The sequence below is a fragment of the Anopheles stephensi genome, unplaced genomic scaffold (assembly GCF_013141755.1).
Source record: "Anopheles stephensi strain Indian unplaced genomic scaffold, UCI_ANSTEP_V1.0 ucontig39, whole genome shotgun sequence".
Classification (NCBI taxonomy): Eukaryota; Metazoa; Arthropoda; class Insecta; order Diptera; family Culicidae; genus Anopheles; species Anopheles stephensi.
In genome coordinates this window covers 996-17,329 of record NW_023405335.1, presented here as the reverse complement: position 1 = coordinate 17,329, position 16,334 = coordinate 996, and the positions used below count along the sequence as shown (strand labels likewise).

At 49.4% G+C, this 16,334-nt stretch overlaps 1 protein-coding gene across 1 annotated transcript in view; it reads right to left on the bottom strand.

Moving 5' to 3' along the window:
- LOC118516760 overlaps positions 1 to 13,182 on the bottom strand; it is a 44,807-nt gene extending 31,625 nt beyond the window's left edge. The window contains exon 1 of the mRNA XM_036062674.1: positions 9,231 to 13,182. Coding sequence (XP_035918567.1) covers positions 9,231 to 13,182 — 3,952 coding nt within the window. The remainder of the gene's footprint in view (positions 1 to 9,230) is intronic.
- Positions 13,183 to 16,334: the final 3,152 nt, after the last annotated feature.

The window sequence follows — 16,334 nt, the reverse complement described above, 5'->3', positions numbered from 1 at the left end:
CCGTGTGTCTTATGCGTTACGTTGCGTAGCGTTGTGACGAATGAATGAATCTTGCGACTCCCTCTCCGGGACCGGGTACCCCACACACACACACACACACGCGCGTGACCCGATCGACACGCGATAGTCGGCGTGAGTGAACGCGCGCGCGAGTTCGGGGTGATGCTCAGTGATTCTTTTTTTTTTGTCGTCCAGTGCCGGGAACGGCATGGACTTCGAGAAGCCGAAACGGAACCGGCGTTCAAGATGTTGATGGTGCTGTTGGAAAGGTCCTACTACTATCAGCAGCAGCAATGGTAGTAGTGGGAGCAGAATCCACCATCCGGGGCGCGCCACTTCGGCGTACACTCACAATCGGTTTTTGGGCGCTTTTATCAGCGCTCATGCGCGCTCCGCCGCAGCGGTGGCAAGAGAGTGACAAACGATCGGGAACTCTCCGTGCCGGGGTAAGAAATTGAGACAGCATTTGTCGGCAAAGTGTGCTATTATGGACACTTGGCAGGATGGGTGGTATAGCAGTGCCTTCCTGCTTCCGGTTGCTGAAGACGATCATCGGCACAGTCTTGCTCACTCATTATACAGAGGCTTCTTCACCAAGCAGCTTCCAACACGCAGTTCTCACATCTCTCATCGCTGCGAAATTCCCCTATAATGAGGCTGCCACCCACCACCATCAAGAAGCGGTATCAAATTTCGAAATTTCGTCTTTGCGGGCGTCATCTGGTTACTCACTTTACTGCCACTCTCTCTCTCTCTCTCTCTCTCATCGCTCGCCCCCTTATCGGACATGACAAAAGAGTCACCCAACGACGCCTTTTGACAGCTTGTTTCGGGATCTCAAGCGTCCTCCAGCAGCAGCAGCATATTCCGCCAGACCCGTCGGTTTAATACCTGACGATCGTGTTTTTATCACCATTCCAGATGGTTATGGTTTGGGACTTTGGTACGAGCGTGACTGATTTTGACCTACCGATAGCGGCACGAACAAGGGAGAGACAAAAAAAAAGCCCGGCAATGACCATCGGGAGGGATACGTCCGCGTAGGACATTTTACGCACTGGCGACACGATGAAACGGAATGGTTATTTCACAGGGTACGTGCCGATGGTGTGTCATCCGCTTAATCACGTCGAACAAGCCGAAAATGGGAGATTTAAGGTTGCGGTTTTGCTGATAAGCTGCGGCGGACCAGCAGCAAAAAAAAAAAACGCCCTAACGACACAAGCAGACCTCAATTATTATAATATTGGGAATATCAATGGGAACCTTCATCGCTGCTGCTGCCGTTCGTTGTGAGACCACACGTCCGGGTGTTCGGGACGGTGTGAAACCTTGGAAGAATTCCATCGCATCGAGGGTAGGCAACGTAATGAGCGCGGTACTGCTGCTGGCAAGCGTGCCGAGACATGCGGCATTTGCATTAAAGCGCATTCGGATGCAGTGGCATTATGAGGGAAACGGGCGCAGACAGAATCACGTTTGTGCCGGTGTGTTGCCTTTTTTCTCGTGCATTCCGAGTGCATTCATCTCCAGTTCCCGGACACACACACACAGAGGCAGAGTCGGGTCACGCGGGCCGTGCAGCCGATGCAACTGCAACAATGTAGCACCATAACCCCACGCATTGAAATCGCTTTCTCGCTTCCTTTTTGGGCTTTCTTCGATTCGCTCTCTCTCTGCATTTGCTTCCGCTAGCGCTAAAGATCTGTTCCGGCATTGGTTGTCACGTTCGGTTCGGCTGCTTAGCTGCTGTCAACAGGCGAGCTTGACTAATGACGCGACAATACGCAGCCCTTCTTTTCCTACGTCTGCTACAGGTCTGGTTAGGTCTTTATTCCAACCGGGTTTTTTGATTGCCGCTATGATCCTTTTGCTGTTGAGCGTGACATCTTGGTTTAGAGAGCATTCTTCTAGCCTGAAGACTTTATAGACTGGAAATAGCTTTGGTCGACTCAACTATAACGCCTAGTAACGCTACTGATAAGTTTAGCATGGACTTCAATTTCAAAGTATTTATATGCATAAAGCTCTCAACTTCTTAGAATTAGACATCAACAATTTTGCAATGAATATTAATATTCATTGAGAACTTCCTGAAGAACTTCCGGTCTCTGCGATAAAACCCCCCAATATCTCATATCTCCATATAAAGCAATTTGAAAGCAATAACTAAGGCTAGTGAGTCGTGACTTAATTAATTTTCCATTCCACTATTCAGAATAAGACAGCACTGCACACCGTCCAGAGCTGACAAAAGTAAATTAGAAATCAAACCGAACCCGTCCGCAGCAGAACTTGAAAACTGCAAAAGTAAATCTCATCCCCGTTTTTAATTCATAGTTCACCGCCACCAGACAGACCCCGGCCAATATACCGGGAAGTACGGAGCGTCCGTCGAGCACCAGAAAGCCCAGGAAACCCAGGAAACCGTGCAAATTAAAAGGGAAATCTTGTCGTTAAATTAAGCCGATTCCGAAACCGGCCCATCCCCGATTTCCGGTTCGCTAGACAACCGGGGAATGTCCGGCAGAATCCCCGGTAGTAACACGGCCCGTCCTATGTCTGGGGACCTGCGGTAGAGATAGTCCGATTAGAGGGATTCTCCGGCTCCGGGGTTTTTCGTTCGTTTTTGTGTGTGTGTCTGAACTCAGGACCTGGATCCTAGTAATAAGGGTCGCCTCTGCCGCTCTTTTGACGCCAGGACGTTTTTTCTTGGTCCCACCGTACCATTCATCTAGCAGTCGGGCAGCTCTCTTCGTCGGCAAACATTATCATCCCATGTGGTTGCAAGATAAGGCGCGCCCCGCTGCTGATGCTGTATGGTTCGGTTCGTGAGCTTAATTACTGTTATCTCCGACCGTGATCTGACGAAAATTCGTCGTCGGCTGAATTCACCCACAGGCAACCATCATCATCATCATCATCATCGTCAGCATCACACGAGGCGTTGTCATCTGGAGGCCTCTGGTACACACTGCCGATTGTCCTTTCGCCCCGGAAAAACCGCAGCAACTATCACCGACCACGAAACAAGCTGGGCGTACATTTGCCAAGGATTTTGGCCAGACTTTCCCAGCCCCAGGTCTCCTCTAGCCGTCCTAGCACGCGCGCGTGTGTGTGTGGTTATTTCATTTGACGATGCCATTCCGGCGATTCCTCCAAACAAACCGTTGTCTGATTTTGGCAGCAACCATTCTGCCCTCTTGATGGCCGTTCCAGAGGAGAAAGCGAGAGAACGGTAGAAAAAAGAAGGAAAAACCAAGGACTCGAGACTTGAAGGCATGTTCTACGGACGCTGAGATGTGTGTGTGTGTGCGGTTTTCCGGGTTTTCAGTAGCAAGATAAAATGCAAACAGGAAAACCTCATCCCCAAAGTGAATGCTGGCTGGCTGCTCGGTGCAGATCTACCGGAAGTTCCGGTTCCGGTTGGAATCCTTCAAAAGACTGCGGTTTTGCGGGATCGGGAAAACTTCGTTCGCTTTCGCCTGGCGTTCAATTTTCCCTTTTGCAGCGATTATTTTTTTTGCTTCCTTTTTAGCCGAGACGAAGTTCTTGGCATTAAGGTTCAGTAGGTTGTATGCGAAGACGGCGACGAAGATGGAACGACGTGTATTGTGAGGCAGAACTCCATTTGCAATGTATGTGTGCGCCTGCAAACACGGGCGCAATAGAATGCTAAACTAAATCATCGGTGCCTGCGAGTAGATCAAATAGTAAGCAGCAAATTGCTTAAACTCAGCAGTTTCTCCTTTCAGTTGTACAATAAATACAACAAGCAGAAGATCCTCCGGGCTTTAACGCTATTAAGAAACGATCGAAGTTCTACCAACGATTTATAAAAAAAAAAAAATCCCCCATGAGCTCTGGAGGAGGATCTCCCAGTGCTATCGCAACTCATCTGCCATGATTCTCAATCTACACATTTAAAGCAAATAAAGGGCACGGGAACAAATTCCATATTGATTACGTTTCAATGGGGCAAAAAGGTAATTGAATTCCTATTCCGGGAACAGCAATTTGAGCTCTCGAGCCGTTCCACGAACTCCCGGTCCACCATTTTGCCGTGCAACTCGCCCCCAAACGTTGCAAACTAAATTAAGAAGTCAGCTGCCATCATTTGCTGCTTCCGTCCATGGGGCCGGCCCGTCTCGTACATGTGACTCCCGGTAGTTACGTACAACTGATCCGGGATGTGGGGGACTGTTTTTTCTTTTCTATCTCAGGCACTCTTTTATACAATTTTGTTGTCGATTCGCTTAAGCCTCGTCCAAACCTGCCGAACCGCCCAATCGAGAAAAGGATTGGATAAAGAGTTGCGACACGGTTCCCGGTGACAAGCAGCGTATCACACACATGGCACCCATTCGAAACCATTCGAAGTCCATTCTCGCAGGAGGACTCGGACAAATATTTGCTAACCGAAACCGCGCAAAGTCAAAGCAAACGCTGATGCTGGGTGGCAGGGGTAAAAAAAAAAAGGAAGAAGGAAAGCCTCGGGGAGGAAGGAAAACAAGTCCAGCTTGTTTGAGTACCTTCCGGTTGCCTTGGGGGTCGGAAAAGCTCACGGTGACATTGGTAGTAGTGGGTTGGATGATTTTTGGAGGGGGGGGGGGGGGGCAGCAGCAGTGGCTCAGCAAACATCGTCGTCCGTTGCCTCGATAGCCTCCGATGTGTGGACACTTCGGCCAACGAAGGGTTACAAATGGTAAACCAGTTTCAACAAATGGCCGACCTTCTCTCCATGTTTGTTTTCCCTGTCCGGCGTGTGTGTGTGCGCGCGCGGATATACTTCCTATCGGACACTCAAACGGAATGGCACATTTGGTGCACATTTCGGGAAGGGGGTGCTTGAATGCATTTTCGGCAAATCGAAATTCACTTTCACAGCTGTGATGGTGGAAAATTCCCGTGCAAAAGGGAACTCGTCGCCGAGTACGAGTGGTACTTGAGTGTGCACCACCCTGGTGTGTTGTCATCGACACAGGCCACAGAGAGGAGGTAAGCCGTTTTAGCTGTAACTCGTGAAACATTTCCGGCACTTACGATAATCGACACGACCGGATGCTTCAAACGAACAAAAAAAAAAATGAGGGAGGAAAAATGTTTAACAATCGTCTTTTTTGATAAAGAAATAAAAACGAAAAGCCAGTTCGTGGAAACACACCAAAAACACGGGAGAAAACTCTTCCAGTGACGTCATCTAACAGATGTTCCGATGAAAGCTCGGCATGCTTTTTCACACACCAACAAATTAAACGCTCATCGCACGGCACAGAGAAACGTTCGGAAAATTCGGAATGGAAAAGCACCACCCAAGCATATGGGTCCGATCTCTTCCTTATCGCGCCATGCCAACGTGGCCACGCTGATGTGCTGGAAAAAGCGGTTGGAAAAGCGGCCCGAGAAGAGAAGAGAATCACTTAAAACACAATAAAATAAACCAACCAACACACACACACACACACATTCGTCGCCAATTACTTTCGGCCGTTTTGTTTGGAAAAACCCAGCGAAAAAGCGTCTTTATAATTGCTTGCTTGCTTTTGGTCGATGATAAGCAAACACAAACGAACATTACGCACACAGCTTTAAAAAGCTCCCTCTCTCACTCTCTCTCTCTCGCGCTCCTTTTTCCCTACGAGAATGTGCGAGAGCGTTCACATGCACACACACACACAAAAAGAATCACGAATCGGTGGAAAGAGCAAAGGGGTGGAAAATTCACCAACACAACCGCACAAAACGCTGACGTCGGCATCTCTGAGGGACGAGCGAAATTCATGACGTCGATCAAGTGTGACGGCTGGGTGTATTGTGTTCGAGCCGAGAAAAGCAAAGAGGGGGCTCTTCTGTGTGACGTCAACGTTGTTTTCCGTTTTTCACAAGCAAGCGTGGATACGCGCATGCTGGATGGATCATCATCTTCTCACTACCCATCGCAGAGTGTGTGGCGCGCTGTTTGCTATTAGTTTCATTTTAAAATTCAACAGAAAGCCTCTATTTTCCTTGGCACAAACAAAGAAGAACATATGCGTGTAGAAGGAAACCTTCTTGAACTTTCCGCACAGGTTGTATGATAATCATCTTACCGCGGGTCCTTGGCTGTAACCAACACTCGAACCAACGCGTGAGTGCTGTATTTAGCATTTAAATCACGTCGCCAAGTCGTCCAAGGAGACATTGGCTTCCTGTGCAGGGTAAGGGGCTCATAAAAGTCACCCCACTCTTGGGCGCAAAGGGGTGACTTATAGAGCGACCGGTAACGTGCAAATATTTTTTGCCCACATTCTTCACACACACTCACACACACTCTCTCAAGTCCCATGCACGTTCACTCAACATCCCAACGGACGGTGGGAACAGGGAGGCACATTCGCGCCCAGTGCCCAGTGTGTTTGTCCCGAGCGAGCGAGGCTCCCTTCTGAACCGACCGGTGGAAAAACCTGCCGCGAGGGTCGGGGGTTGTCGAGTGTTGGGAAGTAAATTATTAAGTCCGCTCATATTTGTCGTCTTCGTCCTTTCAGCGGTAGGATGTACGCCACTGTCAGTCCCATTGGGCGCGCGCAGGTTAAGCATATTTTTGGGGGACACACATTTGACGTGCAGTGTACGGTGATAAGCATTCGTTTCTTACCCCCCCCACCCAACCGGGTCTTGTCACGTCATATTTAGTGAAGAATGTTCTTTGATCTTACCGGTGTGGCTTGGCTTGTGGCCTCGAGAAAGTCGGCGCCATGCCAAGCAACTGCCACCATACAAAAAAGCCATCAAGAAGCATGATGTACCGGGCTAAGACGCACGTGCTTGAGCGCCGGAACGAGATGAGAAAATGGAGTAAAATGCTGTACTTTGATCGAGAATTTTTCAAGTTCAAGTTTAAGAAAGGAGTAATATTTTTAAAATTATTTAAATAGTAGTAAAGTTTGGGAAAGAAAATAATATTATAATATTATTCCACTTTTCGACTCGGAAAATATGAACCGGATTAACCCTGAAGAGAAAACCGTCGTTGATTCGGAAAATATATTTCATCCCCGGAAAATTCTCTTCCCTCCTCCGTGCGCTCTCTCTCTCTCTCTCTCTCTTTGGGGCAGGGAGTCGTTACGGAATGTTTGCATTTTTCCACTGAACCGGAAACGGTTCGGACCATTCAATAAAATTCCCGATTCTGTAGCCTTGTGTGGCCCGGTCTGCCTGCCTGTTTGCCTGCCCGGTGGCGACGATACCCCGAACCATTCTCCTCGCCACCTTTCTGTGCACATGGTCTGTGGTTCGTCCGTCCGACATCATTTGCCTTGCAAAAAGCCGCAAGCTTTGCATAATTTTATGAGACCATGCGGCAACCCGTTACGCTCTGCGGGTATTGCGGAAAAATTGTGTTTGACGACAATTTCAGCTACGAATTTTTCCGCACGAGCCAACCGCGCTCGATGGCTGGCCAGTAGAGGTCCCGAGAGCTGAAGGTGGGCACAAAATGTATTTGTAGGGTACGGCCTACTCCGGGAGGGGGAAGGAAAAGGATAGACAGTACGGCCTTTGGTGGTGGTGGACCGGTACCGGGAGAGAATCAGCAGCGACCGTTGGACACTGCCGAACAGATCCACTGCTGGGGAAGGAATGGCACGAGTTGATGGTGAAACCAAGCAGGCCTCGTGCCAAGGGGGGAAAGGAATGGTGAGAACCGTTGGACAATGCCGAACTGGTCACACACCAGGAGTGGAAGGGAATGATGAAGACCGTTGGACAATGCCGAACAGGTCAACACCAGAAGGGAAGGAGAAGGAAGATGAAGCTCGAGCTCAAGGTGGGGTCGGAGAGCGCTAGAGAGTGTCCAATGTTGGTTGCCCGTCAAGGACCTTCAGAGGATTCTTTAGCTGGACTACCTTGGGATGCGAAATAAATTTCAACTCCTAAGCTCTTTGCCGTTTGTCTCAGTCTCACCTGAATCGCATTTTATTTTCACATAGTCGCTCGAAGCAGCCGTGCTGTACTAGCGATGTTTAGTAAATTACATTCAGGTTCTTTATGGTTCCCTAATCGCACCATAGATGGCGCGACTCGTGTTTAAACAACCCCGGTGTAATGCGGGCGGTCTAACTTTAGGCGCGTTAAATCTCGAACATCCTGCCACCTTGAAATTGAGAAATTTCAATAATTTCCTACTGCCGTGGGTATAACGCATAGCTTTACGCGAGGCCTAACTACCTTAGTCTTGGTACTGGTTTGCAGTGTAAATACCCTAGCCTTTCCATCCTTTCCAGGATGGACCTCAACTACTCGTGCTAACAGCCAAGAAAGTGGTGGTACATTATCTTCCTTGATGATCACTAACGTACCTGGAACGATAGCCCTTTCATCATCCTTATACCATTTCGAACGCGGTTGGAGTTGCTGTAAGTACTCCTTATGCCATCGGTTCCAGAAGTGACGCATTAGTTGTTGAACATGTCGCCAATGTGTCAACCGATTTTCAGGAACGCCCGCTGTCTCGGCATCTGGAACATGTTGGAGGTGCGATCCAACCAGGAAATGTCCGGGTGTAAGGGCCGTCACGTCAGTGGGGTCATCGGTCAGCGGTGTTAATGGCCGAGAATTGAGGCATGACTCAATTTCGGTCAGCAGCGTCGCCATGTCTTCGAAGGAGAGAGACGTTTTGCCTACAACTCGTACTAGGTGGTGTTTCATCGAGCGCACAGCCGCCTCCCAAAGCCCACCGAAATGGGGAGCTCGCGGTGGAATGAAGTGCCACGTAATCCTCCTGTCCAAGGTCCATGTCCGGATGCTCCTTTGATGATGTGATGAATGCAACAGCTTGTAGACTTCATTTAGCTGGTTGCTTGCTCCCTTGAAGTTTGTTGCATTATCTGAATGCAACTCTGCTGGAAGTCCACGGCGTGCCACGAATCGACGTAACGCTGAGATGAATGCTTCCGTCGTCAAGTTGGAAACAAGTTCGATGTGAATTGCACGAGTGGCGAAACACACGAAGATGGCTACATATGCCTTTGTAGCAACTGCTCGCCGGTATGCGCCTTTCACAAAAACTGGACCGCAGTAATCAATCCCCGTGATTGAAAAAGGTCGGTTGGAAGTCACTCTCGTCGAAGGGAGATCTGCCATTAGTGTCTCTGATGAGATAGGACGGGCACGGAAACAGGTGAGGCACTGATGATAAGTCCTTCTCGCGTGGTTTCTGCCGCCCAAGATCCAATATCGTTGTCGGCTCGTACTCAGCATCAGCTGTGGTCCCGCATGTAGCAGCGTCTTGTGGAAATGATCCATCAGCAGATGGGCTAACGGATGTCCGTTGGGAACCACGATAGGATGTTTGGTGTCCTCTGATAGCAATGCGTTGCTAAGCCTGCCACCAACACGAATGATGCCGTCTGCTCCCAGCTGCGGATGCAGCCACTTCAGCTTCGATGACGAAGAAATTGATTCCTTCCGTTGTAGTGCTCTTATTTCTTGTGTGAAATAATCCCTCTGCGCTAATCGGCACATTACTTCCTCTGCTTCCTTCAGGTCTGCTGTCGTGATACCAGGGCCAGTATACGATCGACGTTTTGAACAACGGTTGAAGTATTGAACCCAATACGCCATCATTCTTCTGAGCTTCGAGAACGATGAGTATAACGTGAAGACGCGATGGTGCGGTTTCTCGACAACTGCACAGGCCACTGTAGAGGCGCGTCTTTCTGCGGCAGCGTCGTCGTCAAATGACGATATCGATGATTCCGGCCATTGCTCTTCCGGTTGATTTAGCCATGGTGGGCCCTGCCACCATAACGGATTGTTGAGGAGCTCCTTACTCAGGCAGCCGCGTGATGCAAGGTCCGCTGGGTTGTCTATTCCAGCAATGTGTCGCCAAGCACAACCAGTTGTAAGCTGTTGCACTTGCGAGACACGATTGGCGACGAACGGCTTCCAGCAGCTTGGTGATCCTCGTAGCCAATGCACCACGGTGGTTGAATCCGTCCAAAATGTAGCTGGAGATTGCAACTCGACAGCTGACTTCACACGATTGTAAAGCAAGCTGGCTAATTGTGCTGCGCACAATTCCAGTCGGGCGATGGAGTGCTTGCTGCTTATTGGTGTCACTTTCGTCTTCGAGGCGAACAGTTGAATCGTGACGACTCCCTGTTCGTTGCAGCTCCTGATGTAACAGCATGCTCCATATCCCTTTTCTGACGCGTCGCAAAAGAAATGGAATTGGCTAGAGATGCTGTCAGGTCCAATTGCTACACGAGGAATGTGTAGCTCCTGTAGATGGATCAATTGGTTGTGGAAGTTGATCCATTGTCCTTGAAGGTGATGCGGTAGTTCGTCGTCCCATCCCCAGGGATGTTGCTGGTCCGTCTGAAGAGTCCAGATACGTTGGAGGAATTGCTTCGCCATGGCTTTCACTGGGTCAACAATTCCCAAAGGATCGTAGATCCTGGCGATGCAAGAAAGGACCTTCCGCTTCGTTATTGGCCCAATAACGTAGGGCGCGTTGATTTTGAAACTCATGTTGTCGGAAGATGAGTCCCAAACTAAACCAAGAGTTGCCAGAACTCCTTCGGCTCCCGATTCAGCAGATGGAGTGGCTGCTAACTGCTGTTGGTCCACATGCTGTAGCACGGATGGCTTGTTGGAAGCCCATTTTCGTAGCTCGAACCCCGTCTTCGCGTACAATTCTGCCGTTTGTACTTGTAGGGATTCAGCCTCTGCCGGCGAATCACTTCCAGACACGAAATCATCCACGTAGAAGTCACAGGATCGCGCAGCTGCAGCCGGATATTCCTTCCCATGATCTTCTACCGTTTGTTGTAATGATCGTACTGCCAGGAACGGTGCAGATGCTGTCCCATACGTCACGGTGTTGAGCTCATACTCCTCGATGGGCTCGTTTGGTGAATTCCGCCACAGGATGCGTTGCAGGGATCGATCGGTGGGATGTACCAAAACCTGCCGGTACATTTTAGCCACGTCTGCTGTGAGGGCAACAGCCCTTGTACGGAACCGCATCAAAATGGAGGTAGCATCCTGTTGAATGGTCGGCCCGACCATTAACGTATCATTCAATGATACTCCCGTTGATGATTTGCTCGATGCGTCAAAGACGACACGGCACTTGGTAGTGGTGCTGTCGGCTTTGAAGACCGGATGATGAGGTAGATAGAACGTCTCAGCGTCCATCGATGTAGCTGCCACCTTGCTCATATGACCTAAGCGAAGGTACTCGTTCATGAAATCAACATAGGCTTGTTGAGTTTCCGGTTCTCTTTGAAGTCGTCGTTCTATTGCTAAGAACCTTCTTAGTGCGCTGGTCTTTGAGTCCCCAAGTTTGCCGATCATTTCGGCTTTCCGGGGAAGTCGAACCACGTATCGACCGTTGATGTCTGTGGTAGTTGTCGCTGTATAATGCTCCTCACACGCACGTTCTTCGTTGCTCCAGCTTGGTGTGCCGCTCACCTCTTCTAGTTCGAAGAATCTCTTCATCAAAGAGTCCAGCTCGTTGGTGTGCGTGACGACTGCACACATTGAAGATGACAATGGTTCCTCGATGATGGTGTTTCCGCTGACAACCCAACCAAATTCGGTTTCTTGGAGCGTTGGCATGTTGTCACCCAACGATAGCCGTCCGGTCCTCAGGATCTCGTAGAAGAGTGATGCTCCCAGTATCAGGTCGATAGGCGCTGGGTTGTTGAACGACGGGTCAGCCAGAACACATGCTTCAGGAATACTCCAGTGGCTGATGTTGATGTACTGTCGTGGCATTTCCACCGTCAGTTTGGGAAGCACTAACATTTCCACCGTTGCATTGTAACTGGAGCATCGGGAATGAATGGTAGTAGTCACGGTGTATCGCACGTTCGATCCTGCGCTGCCACCAATCCCTGACAAGGGAATGTTTACCAATTTGCGTGGTAAACATAGGAATTGGGCTAGCCTGCCAGTGATGAAGCTGGATTGTGCTCCGCTGTCCAGAAGAACACGTGCCGGATGGGTGACTCCTGCGCTGTCGGTGATGTTGAGCATTGCCGTCGAAAGCAACACAGTGGATGACACAACTGTGGTTAATGTTGTCGTAGCGGTTGTAGATTGTCTTCCAGTAACAGGTGATGGACCAGGTGTTACACGTGAGTTCTCCACATGAATCAACGTGTGATGCCTGCCCTTGCAGTGACGACACGACCATGGTGAGGGACATTTAGAAACTGCATGTCCGGTACCAAAACAGTTGAAGCAGCGGTTCAATGTTTTCAGCTTCTCGATCTTATCCGTAGTCGTCAGTATTAACAACGTGGGGCACTTGTGTAATGGATGTTGCTGCTTACACAAAGCGCAACAGAGCTGCGGAGGGTTCGGAGTCGATGACACAAATGCCTTGGTGCTCGCTGGTTTTCCCGACGGTTGTCGTTGTTGAGGCTCCTTCGTTGCACAGCTTTCCAACACTTCCGTCTGCCGAGTGATGAACTCAAGAGTTTTGTACAGCTCAGGAAACTCTCCATGCTTTAACGAGCGTTCCCACAACTTCCGAGTTTCCGCATCTAGGCACGATGACAGAATGTGGGTGATGATGAGGTTGCTGGTTCCGTCGATGGGCTTCTCCATGAAGATGAGACCGTCAACATGCGCCTTACAAGTCTCGGCAAGGTGACGAAGATCCTTTGCAGACTCTCGGGGTAGCGCCTTGAGGTGTAACAACCCGGCGATGTGTTTGTCGACGATCAACCGGGGGTTCTCGAACCGCTGGACTAAGATCTCCCATACACTCTCGAAGTTGTTGCTGTTCATCATTGAGGCGTTGATTATGCCGGCAGCCTTTCCTGTCAACGCCTTGTTCAAATGATGAAGTTTCACAGCATCAGACTCATTGGCTCGGCTCATGATGTCCTGGAACATAGCCTTGAACTTTGGCCACTGTTCGTAGCTACCGTCGAACGTAGGCATCGGGATGTGGAGACGGTGTTGCGGCATTACGAGTTGTGCTGCCACCGGCGGAGGCTTGACGTCCATGCTCTGAAGAGATGCCGCTTTCACCAAATATTCGGCCTGGAACACTTCGTCCTCAGCGATGTCCTTGTCCAAATCATACGGTAGCTGCTCGATGAGTTGATTCAGCAGTGTATGTTGTTCAGCCTTCAGCTCTTCCAGCATTTTGGATTGCACTTGTGCAAGTGTTGGATCGGTCTGCATGTTGATCAGCCTTTATGCACGACCTTCAACTTGATGCGCAACACTTGCACTTGCATGGACACTTCTGGTTGCTGCATTACTGCAGTTTCTGCTCCAGATAACTCCACGGTGTCCATGTCCTTTGTCGACGCACGTGTCACTGGCATGACGTTTCACTGCACTAGCACTGATGACGAAAATACACACTGATGCACAAACACCGATGACGAATTCGGAAACTGCTTGCAGTGCGGCTCCACCTAGTGGGCTGACGGTTGTAACCCCTCGCTGGATGAGCGCCGCTGTGGAACTAATTCGTCGGATAGTTCCTTCGATGACAATGGTGGTGCTGGATGAAGATGGCGACAGCTGGAGGGTTGGCGATGTAACTTCCCTCGCTCTCTGCGCACCGATGTGGACCCAATCTGTCCGATTGGTCCGTCGTTGAAGATGGTGACGCCTGGAGGGTTGGTGTTTGTAGCTCCCTCGCTGGACGAGCACCGTTGTGGAACTGATCCCTCGGATCGTTCCCTCGATGAAGATGGTGACGCCTGGAGGGTTGGCGTGTGTAGCTTCCCTCGCTCGACGAGCACCGATCTGCGCACAACTTGCAGTTGGTGCTGGATGAAGATGGCGGCAGCTGGAGGGTTGGCGTTGGAGCTTCCCTCGCTCTCTGCGCACCGCTGTAGAGCGAATCCGTCCGATTGCTCTCTCGATGACGATGGTGACGCCTGGAGGGTTGGCGTTTGTAGCTCCCTCGCTGGACGAAGCAACCGATCTGCTCACAAGATGGCGGCAACTGGAGGACTGGCGTTGGAGCTTTCTCGCTCGCTGCTCACCGATGTGGACCCAATCCGTCCGATTGGTCCGTGTAGACCGGCTGTTCACTGCACACTGAACACCGCGTTTACTGTGATCAACGCTCGATCGCGGACTGAGACGCGGCGATTCGCGAACTGGCACTCGCGTTGATGCCGGTTCGAAGGACCAAAAATGTAGGGTACGGCCTACTCCGGGAGGGGGAAGGAAAAGGATAGACAATACGGCCTTTGGTGGTGGTGGACCGGTACCGGGAGAGAATCAGCAGCGAACCGTTGGACCCTGCCGAACAGATCCACTGCTGGGGAAGGAATGGCACGAGTTGATGGTGAAACCAAGCAGGCCTCGTGCCAAGGGGGAAAGGAATGGTGAGAACCGTTGGACAATGCCGAACTGGTCACACACCAGGAGTGGAAGGGAATGATGAAGACCGTTGGACAATGCCGAACAGGTCACACACCAGGAGTGGAAGGGAATGATGAAGACCGTTGGACAATGCCGAACAGGCCAACACCAGAAGGGAAGGAGAAGGAAGATGTAGCTCGAGCTCAAGGTGGGGTCGGAGAGCGCTAGAGAGTGTCCAATGTTGGTTGCCCGTCAAGGACCTTCAGAGGATTCTTTAGCTGGACTACCTTGGGATGCGAAATAAATTTCAATTCCTAAGCTCTTTGCCGTTTGTCTCAGTCTCCCCTGAATCGCATTTTATTTTCACATAGTCGCTCGAAGCAGCCGTGCTGTACTAGCGATGTTTAGTAAATTACATTCAGGTTCTTTATGGTTCCCTAATCGCACCATAGATGGCGCGACTCGTGTTTAAACAACCCCGGTGTAATGCGGGCGGTCTAACTTTAGGCGCGTTAAATCTCGAACAGTATTCATACACAATATATTTAGATATATGAACCTTCGTGCGAGAAGATTCGCCTCTTGCTTTTTTCTTTCGTTCCTGCTCCTTCTACAAAGGTTCCGTAAGAAAGGTGGCCGGAAGTAAGATAAAATTAGGCGAAAAGATGTCTCTGGTCACGTCGTATTTTATTCGAGGCGATCTTTACGCCAAAACGTTAGACATGAGTGAAGCTGCGAAAAACAATATCAATTTGTGGTTGTGTCGCAATTTTGCTTCTATATTTCGGGAAGAAGCAAAATTTTAAAGGGATTAAAATATATTTTATCTATTTATTTTAAAATGGATCTCTTATGAATGTAGTTTTTAGCCTCTAAGCTTCCAACCCAACTAGAAAAAAATGTAATTCATGTAAAAATAAGCACACTCGCCAACCTTTACCTGAATGCAATCGGTAAGAGCGCCCATAGCGCTGCCATGGCGCACGGCAAAAAGCGATAAAAATCAACTGAATGTGTGGCAGCAAATTTTACGGCCCAATCGTTTGCCGCTTTTTGGCGGCAGTCGTTCGCCGTGTTCCGGACGGCGACGAGCATTAGGGCTCAATTCAACAACATGTAAATTGTGAATCCCCTCCGGGAAGGCATCCCCCGTTTGGATGCCGTGTCCTTTCGAATGTCCTAACTGCTTTCAAATAAAGTGGAAGCTCACACGCGTTTTGGAGAAGAAAAAAAAACAGATAGGGAAAGAAAACATCTAGTACAAACATACATTTTTCCCTGTGTAGTTTGTTCACTTTGTGCTCGCTTTTGCTCGCTGTTGTACTCCCAAAAGAGAGGGATAAAAACCACCGCCCAACAACAGACTACAATGATTAAGCGAATTCAGAAGGTTGGTTTAGTTATTGTTATTCTTTTCTTTACACGCACACACACGGTGTAAAATCCTTTTTTCGTGGAAGGTAAGATAGCACGAACCAATGCAAATCTAACCACACAAATCTGCACTAAACCCGTGAAGCACCAGGCGTCTCCATTCGGAATCGATTTTAAATAAACCTCTACCAATGATGTGTGCAGCATCACCAGGGCGGTCGAAAGGGGGGGAATGAGGCACACACAGAAAAGCAAGAAGAAAAACCAAAATTTCCATACACATTACTAGTGGTTTTGCAAAAGGATCCCATACAAACACACTCCAAAAGAGGAAAGGATCGTATGGATCGTATCTCGGCAGATACGGGAGAGATTCGAAGACCAACCGACACAAGAAAAAAAAACACAGTGATAGGTACACAATACTAAGTTAACCACAGCATCATCATCATTTGTTTTTTGCCTGTGAACATTATTCGGGCGGGGTTTTATGAGTGTGAGAAAAACAAATCCAACGGCCAAATAAAAAAGCCGTTAGCAAAGGTGGAACAACAAGAGCGTGTGCCCCCTGTATCCCAAAGGGACGATGTGTTTTGTGTTAGTGTATCTCCCGGTAGTATACACAGGCATCGTCC